The sequence below is a fragment of the Erigeron canadensis genome, chromosome 3 (assembly GCF_010389155.1).
Source record: "Erigeron canadensis isolate Cc75 chromosome 3, C_canadensis_v1, whole genome shotgun sequence".
Classification (NCBI taxonomy): domain Eukaryota; kingdom Viridiplantae; phylum Streptophyta; class Magnoliopsida; order Asterales; family Asteraceae; genus Erigeron; species Erigeron canadensis.
The window spans coordinates 20,490,882-20,499,074 of NC_057763.1; the positions used below are offsets into that span (position 1 = coordinate 20,490,882).

The 8,193-nt window shown below is 37.9% G+C and overlaps 1 protein-coding gene across 1 annotated transcript; it reads right to left on the reverse strand.

Moving 5' to 3' along the window:
- Positions 1-1,805: 1,805 nt before the first annotated feature.
- LOC122591649 lies at positions 1,806-7,802 on the reverse strand. The gene is made up of 5 exons (XM_043763907.1): positions 7,686-7,802; positions 3,669-3,848; positions 2,776-3,191; positions 2,296-2,670; positions 1,806-2,160 (listed from the first exon to the last, which is right to left on the reverse strand). Exons 1-5 carry the CDS (start codon positions 7,800-7,802, stop codon positions 1,806-1,808), a joined length of 1,443 nt encoding a protein of 480 aa, XP_043619842.1.
- Positions 7,803-8,193: the final 391 nt, after the last annotated feature.

Below are 8,193 nucleotides of genomic sequence, written 5' to 3' on the forward strand. Positions count from 1 at the left end.
TAGCATTTTAAGGCTAAACAGGGCATTTAAACAAGGCAAAGGAATTTGGGAAGACAATTTGTGTTAACAAAGAACTAACACAACACTTAACAAATTTTCACAAATAGTCTAGTCCAAACAAACCCGTGTCATTAGTTGCCAACGGTCCATATCCCCAAAAGTTCTCCATCAAACAACTTATCAACCAAATCTAACCATTTTTGACTTCAAACAACTTGCCAACTTCAAACATTTTAACCATATACGTATTAAACTTCAACACACTTTGTTGGTTATAATGACGATCAACTTACATAAAATGATTTGACAAAAAGGAGAAATACCAACTGACAGTCCAAGCTCAAATTTTTCATTTTTTTTTTGTGAGCTACTATTACTCTGACTAATTGGTATTCTCTTACATAATTTAAGAAATAGTGACAAATCATCACAAAAGATACTAAGATGAACAATTTAGACTTTATCCAAGAACCATGACGAAATCAAACTACCCCCAAATGATGAGAATATCCCGACCCGACATAATAAGGCAAAACCCAAACCATCCAATCTAGCAAAGGCAACCAATGACCCACCAGGATTTCGACTATCGGTATGGCGAAGAAAGGTTTATATTTAGGTAGATTTAACAAAGAACAGGCTAGTGACAACATGTTTTCTATTGTTTCTTGCACTAAAAGTGAGCGCAACATACGGGTTTCCAACGGGTGGTTCACTAGCCAGTGTAGTTAGCTACTAAGCACATCATAAAACATGCACATAACAGAGTTTTACGAAACAAAAGGTGAATGAACAAAGAATAAAGGTATTAATCTAGATTTGCCTCTTCATCATATAGCAAAATAACGGAACGATCAACAAGGACAAGTTCTAGAATCAACGCAATCACCGGCACACTCATAGCAAATGCAATATTCCAGAAATGAAAAACCAACCTCAAACTTGCACATCATAGTTCAGAGCTCTCAAGAGACCCTTACTTCCGGATAAGTCCAAAAGCCTATGAGAGGGACAAATTTACAAGGCTAATAGTTTCAAAACCGTAACACCTATCATATCTAGCAATGAATCAATAATATCTCACAATTTTGGTGTTTTGGTGCTATAAGCATGCTAGTAATGTTATTAATCCAGAAAGGATGCCACGTTAATCAGTCAAAACACATTCCACATATTAAAATTTTTGCCAAGGGTGTAGTTACATTGCTCAATTATATGTATAATTAGGTGACAAAAGCAATTAACTACAAGGACAAGCAAGTAAAAGTTTCAAAATTCCTCTAAAATACCCGACTTTTTCCTATTTACCATCCCCCCTACACTTAAGTTGGACAATGTCCAATAAACTAAGTCAATCTAAGGGAAATAGGGAAAAGGTGAACTAAGAAGCAAAAATAAGGAATAAGAAAAACTTGCCGGGTATGAAAGGTGTTCCATGCGTGAATGATGCCAACAAGAAACATGAGCGCTGAACTTACTGCCAGCATATGCATATGACAATCAACGTGCTATCACCACGAACACACAATAAAACGTTAACGTATACATAAAAATAAGCCATGCAATGTAGAATTCTACTCAATCAAACCAACATGAAATGGAAGGAAACTAGTCTCATCACCTCACTAAGGTGGATACAAAAAATTAAACACACATCAAAGGATAAACTGAAAATGTAAAAATGTTCCAATAGTAATAACCAAAACCATCAATAAAATTTATGGTGTGGTTACAAAATTCTGGACTTATACCCGGAATATCGGAAATTTTCCATGCAAAGGCCTTTTAATGGGCCTTTAGGACGGTCATAAGTCTAGATTTTCATCCTCCAAAAGTGAGGAGGAAATGACAACGGGCAAGAAAGATGTACTTTCAAGATAAGCATACTCTAGATGGTCCGGAAGTGGCTTGAGTTCTAAATCGGTAGGAGGATTCTCTACCGAAGTTAGCACTCGTCTTCTATCATTAACGGTGATTTCTTCAAATGTTTCATCTTTCGGTGGCGTTTCATCAACACTCGACGCCATGATCTCCTGCACCATTTCACCAACCATTTCTTGTTCTTCTTCACTACAAGCTAGAAATGCTTCATCTCCCTCCATGTCCAGAAAATCCATGAGCTCCTTTTCCAAAACATCTTCCTCCTCGACTACATCAATCCTGAAACAAGATTCATCACATGAGTAAGGATGCTTAAGAGCTCTATCAATATTAAAAACAACCCGGTCATCGCCAACCCCTAAGGAAATCTCCTTAGTTTTAACACGGATGATAGCATCCGCGGTCATGAGGAACGGTCGGCCAAGAATTAGGGGGACATTAATATCCGCCTCCATTTCAAGAACAACAAAATCTACCGGGAATATCATGTGACCTACCCTAATTTGCAAATTTTCCGCTATCCCCATGGGATATTGGAATGAACGATCCGCTAGCCTAATGCTCATGCGGGTAGGGATCAAATCACCTAAAGACAATCTTTTGTACACAGAATAAGACATTAAATTGATGCTAGCCCCTAAATCGGCTAATGCCTTATACAATATAGCACCAAAAGCACAAGAGACGAGAAAACTCCCTGGATCTTCTAACTTAGGAGGAATCTCATTCTTGATGATAGCTGACACCTCGGCACTCAGTACAGTTGTCTTTGCCTCTTCTAACTTCTTCCTATACGAAATGAGATCTTTGAGAAACTTTGCATAATTCGGCATACCTGCAAGAAGATCAACTAAAGGAACAGTAATGTTAACATTTTGAATCAAATCAACAAACTTTTTAAAATTTTCCTTGATCTTCGCTTTCCTCAATCGTTGAGGAAAAGGTATCTTTGGCTGATATGGTTTAACCGGTGGTTTCTCAACAGGAGTCTTCTCAACATTCTTAGATGGAACGACCGGTGTCTTCACGGCTGGTTCCGGTTCCATCTCAATCTCATCATCAACAGCTTCATCGGCTTCAACCTGCACAAGAGGAGTAACAACATTAGGCAACGGGTTTGCAGAATTATAAGTGTTACCTGCTCTTGTTGTGATCGCGTAGACTTGCTCGTTTCTAGCGTTCGGGTGGCTATACTTGGCTCCTGATCCTTGGCTATTTTGCTGAGGCTTAGGATTCTGTTGGGTATTGCTCGGTAAAGTACCGGGATGCCTATTCGACGTTCCTAACCTTTCAAGCTTTGCCTCAATATCCTGAAATGTTGCTTGAGTACTCTTCGAACTTTGCTCAAGCTTATTTGCCAATCCATCCAACCTAGTAGTCATAGCATCCCATTGAGAAGCCATCTTCTCATTGGTAGCTTTCTGAGCACCTACCAAATCCTTCATGATATCTCTCAATTCAGCATTCGCATTCTGCTGACTGTTGAACCTGCTAAACCTGCTTCCACTAAAACCAGAATTATTAGCATTAAAATTGGATGAAGGAAAAGAAGTACCTGATGACCGGTTTTGATAACCGGTACCCTGATTGAAGTTCCCTTGCTGATTCTGGACATAGTTAACTTCTTGTGCCAGTTTATCCGGGCAATCCTCTGAGTAATGCATGTCCCCACAGTAGTCACACCCATCAGCAATCACCTTAACATCCCTTTCAATGCTTTTGAATCTCACATCTTGGTTGTCAAACCTCTCGTTCATCTGCTTTGTGAGGGCTTGGACTTCAGCAACCAAGCTCGATTCTTCACCACTCTCCAACTTCGCCACAGTTTTACTACTAGTTCTCTTGCTTACAAGCTCATCGCGATCAGAGAACTCCTTGGCCATATCATCTAATATTTTGTACCCTTCAGCCGGGGTCACATTGTTCAAACTACCTCCAAATGCCCTGGCTAATTCCCTTCGAGTTCTCTTTAGCAAACCATCATAAAAGATCTCAACCACTGCTTCTGTGTTTAGATTGTTTCCTGGGCAATTCCTGATCATCTCCTTATATCGTTTCCAGGCATCTACTACATCTTCCCCTGGATCTTGAGTGAATGATCGGATCTTATTCTCCAACTGTCTCTGAGTCCTTATAGAATAGAACTCATCAATAAACCCAACACGAAGCTCATCCCAAGTTGTATACAGATCATCTGGTTGCTCCTTTAACCATGTCTTAGCTCCTCCACATAAAGTGAGTGGAAAAAGCTCAAGCTTCACATTATCATCTTAGTTCGCCCCATAGTGATAAAACCTACAAATCTTCTCGAACCTCTCTAAATGCCCATACGGATCATTATTAGTTACCCCATCAAACTTCTCTTCCTCCACACTTTTCAAATGACTTCCTTTAAGAGAAAAGTTTACTCCGGTGGTTGGAAGGCGAATAGGAGTGCCCCTATTAGTGGGGACATTTCTCCTACGGTCACCGTAAAGACGGTTATTGGGGTTTACCGGTTCTTGATCACCCATTCTCCTGGCTCTAATTGGTTGAGTTGCCTGAAGATTTTCTCTAGGAATCTCGGTTAAATCCGGTTGATGAGTTTTATCCCGATTATCTTCTTCCTCTGAGCTATCACCAGTTTTGAACAACCCACTACCTTCGGAGAATTTAGGACTTAAGTGCACCTCGGACGTTGAACCTTTCTTTGAGTAATATTGATCCAAATCTATGTCCGGGTGATCACGGTTTTCGGTGTTTGAGGGCTCCGTGTTGTTTGATCTAAGTAAGCGTCGTCTGGCTTTCCCTGGATTAGATTGAGGACTAAGCAAAGGTCAATCAGAGGCTCTTGTGTTCATCAACTAACAAAGCACCTGCACAAGCACCACAAGAGAAACCGTTAACCGCACCAGAAACTAACAAAAATAAAACTAAAATAAAAATGAAATCTATCTATTAAAAACAAATAACTTCCTCACAAATGAATGAAAGGAAGAATCGAGTCCCAAAACTGAACAACTACTTAAACTAAGTCCCCGGCAGCGGCGCCAAAAACTTGATGTCTATTTTCTAGTCTTAAATTTATGAACACGAAATACCAAGCTACTGACTACTACACACTTGCGGGCAGTGAACCCGAACGTATGCAGTATAGTTGACTTGGTAAATCGAGGTCGAACACAAGGACTTAATAAACAATTGTTACAATAAAATGATTCAGATTAAAAGGGGGGTTTTGTGACCGAATTGTCACGTTGCAAAAGTTAGTAAGGAAAGTCAGTAATCCCGTAGGATTAATCGCAACAGAATATTTGATGGTTGAATCTTAACACCGATTTAAAAGGAACACCTGCTTAGATCAGCTCACATGCCAATCATCGGGTCTAAATATTTCTTGCATTTGTTGAACGACTCAAAATGTAGACAAGATGAACTCCCGTTATACTTGAAACTTTAAATGCTCAAAACATAATTATTGCTCCCGCACTTAATTTCTACTCTAAACAGTTAAGCATTAAATACCTGAGTTGATTTTATGATTTAATCTTTTGAAAGCTTTCTCCCGAACTGCTTATTCGCCTAATCAGATCCCTCTATCATAAGCGTTTACACATTCAAAATGAATTTAATTGTTTAAAATCTTTATTGTTGATTTCTCCCGAACTCCAACGAATTTAGGTTAATTATAGACCGATTAACCATTTCATAAATCAATTGACAATGACATAGATTTCTCCCGAACTTCTAATTTCACTTATCAATCAATTAATATAAAAGTTGAAAACAATATTTAAATCCAAATAAATGTGGATCTTCGATTAAACATACAAACCTTGTTCAACATTCACAAGCAAAATTAATTCGACCCTATGACATGCTTACTACCCAAGCGGGTGCTAAGGATTTAGCTACTCATTAAAAACACAAGAACAAACAAATAGAGAAGAAATCATATTATACCAAATGAATGAAGATAATCCGGTAGCAATGATGATTACAATCCAAAGCTGAAAATATGTAAAACCCTAACCACTTGTTTGCTCCAAAGTGTTGAAAGCTATGAGAGAACTATAAAAATTATGCCAAAGATTCGTCCCAAGTGCAGAACCCTAACTGAACCTTTATACAAAATACGCGTGTAACGGCCGTTAGTGGGCTAACTGCCGTTACACTTGTACTAGATCACTAACGGCCGTTAGTGTAGTAACGCCCGTTACAAAACAAAAGGAGACTAACTGCCAGTTAGGATACTAACTGCCAATTACAGACCAAAACCAAAAATCACTATGTAACGCCCGTTACAATACTAACCGCCGTTACAACTTCCAGATTTCGTTTTCTTCATCTTTCGCGTGATTTCAACCGAATCCTTCTCCCATTTCTTCCATAACTCATCAAAATCGACCAATTCATTCGTCTAATCAATTTCCAACTTGAAAACACTTAAGACACCTTCAAAGCATCGAAAGTTGGATATAAAATTATTAAAATGACGAATAATTGGTTCTAAAATCACGTGGGAAATGGTATAAAATATGACACATCAAGAACAATCTGGATTTATTTGGGCACGGCCATGCAAACATCTTAATTAGTCAAATGAGGGCGCCAATGGTATCATGCTTCAACTTTTAAGTTGAAGGAACAAATCCTATATTGACTACAAGTGTCAGTCATCATACTTCACGACGCTTTCTGAAAATAGCTCTTTATGTACCCCCTTATTCAGGTGAGTTAGAACTACATCTAGTAAGTGCGATTCATACATGCTGACCTACTTGCATCTCAAGTCAAAGGATCAATAAAAGTAACCATTTACGACTTTCACTTAATGACGTCGATCCATAAAGTGATAATTCGTTAGTGGGGTAGTCCGATATGCATCAACTATGGATATCATGTGAGTTTGGTGGGACCATCCATTATATATTCCAAGAATATGACCAATCACTCAGATTTGTCTTAATTTAATTATATTCCCATATAATTAATCGACAATGGACAATTTAGAATATTTAATAATATATAAAAATAAAATATTCAAGGATTAAACATGCAAATATAGGACATAATTTAATATTGAATGAAATCAAACATATCAAGTACTTTATTTCATTATGAAAATATAAATTGTTTAACATCCCTTATCCAAATACCGAACAACAGATTTACATGAAATAACTAGCTAATTTAAGTCCTATGCCCTCGGCATGCCTTTCAAGCTTGGGCCTAGACAAAGCTTTTGTGAAAGGATCAGCTAAGTTAAAATCTGTGTGAACTTTGAGTAATTTGATCTCCCCTAGTTCGATTTGCTCACGAACATAGTGATATCGTTTAGCATAATGTCTGGCACCTTTCTGAACTCCGGGTTCATTGGTAATAATTAATGTACCAGTATTATCACAGTACATATCATTGGGCAAGTCATTTGAGGGGATCACGTTTAGCCCGCTAATGAACTTCCTTATCTAGACTCCTTCCATTGCGGCTTCTGAGGCAGCAATGTACTCAGACTCTGTTGCAGAAATGGCAACTGTGGTTTTTAGCTCATAGCATTCCACCGTGCCTTCATTTAAATAATGAAGACGTATCCCGACTGATATTTTGAATCATATTTATCAATCTGAAATCCAACATCAAAAATTCTATTACCATTTGAATTTTTGATCTGGATTTCAACCATACACTAAGAATAATTCTTTAGTAGCACACATGTACTTAAGAATATTCTTTACAGCAATTCAATGATCCTATCCAGGATTTTGCTGATAGTGGCTAACTATATTTTTCGCGAATGCAATATTAGGTCTAGTGTATCTTACCGCATACATAATAGATCCCATAGCTAAAGCATAAGGGATTTTTCGCATGCGCTCCACCTCATTAGGTGTAGAAGCACTGTTCTTGCTAGTTAAGTCCTTGCATGAGTGTAAACCCATACTTAGAATTCTCAATTCAAGATCTTATCAATATAAGCACTTTGACTTAATCTAAACAACCGCTTTGATCTATCTCGGTAGATCTTGATTCCAAGAATAAATGTCGCTTCTCCTAAATCTTTCATGGCAAAACACTTTCCAAGATTGGATTTAACATCTTGCAACATTGGAATGTGTTTTCCTATGATCAATATGTCATAGACATACAAGACAAGGAAAGTAACATTACTCCCACTAGCTTTGCGATATACACATGGCTCATTAGGATTTTAAACAAAACCAAACTTTTTGATTTCTTCATCAAACCGTTTATTCCAACTTCTTGATGCTTGCTTTAGTCCATAAATGGACCTATGAAGCTTTCATACTTTGTTGGGATGTTTTGAATCAA

Coding starts and splice junctions, on each gene's coding strand:
- LOC122591649 (XM_043763907.1), bottom strand. CDS start 7,802: ATGGGTTTACACTCATGCAAGGACTTAACTAGCAAGAACAGTGCTTCT. Junction 3,849..7,685: donor TGGGATCTATTATGTATGCG/GTAAGATACACT, acceptor GGTTTGCTAAAG/AGAACTCGAAGGGAATTAGC. Junction 2,671..2,775: donor ATCAAGGAAAATTTTAAAAA/GTTTGTTGATTT, acceptor CATTTCGTATAG/GAAGAAGTTAGAAGAGGCAA.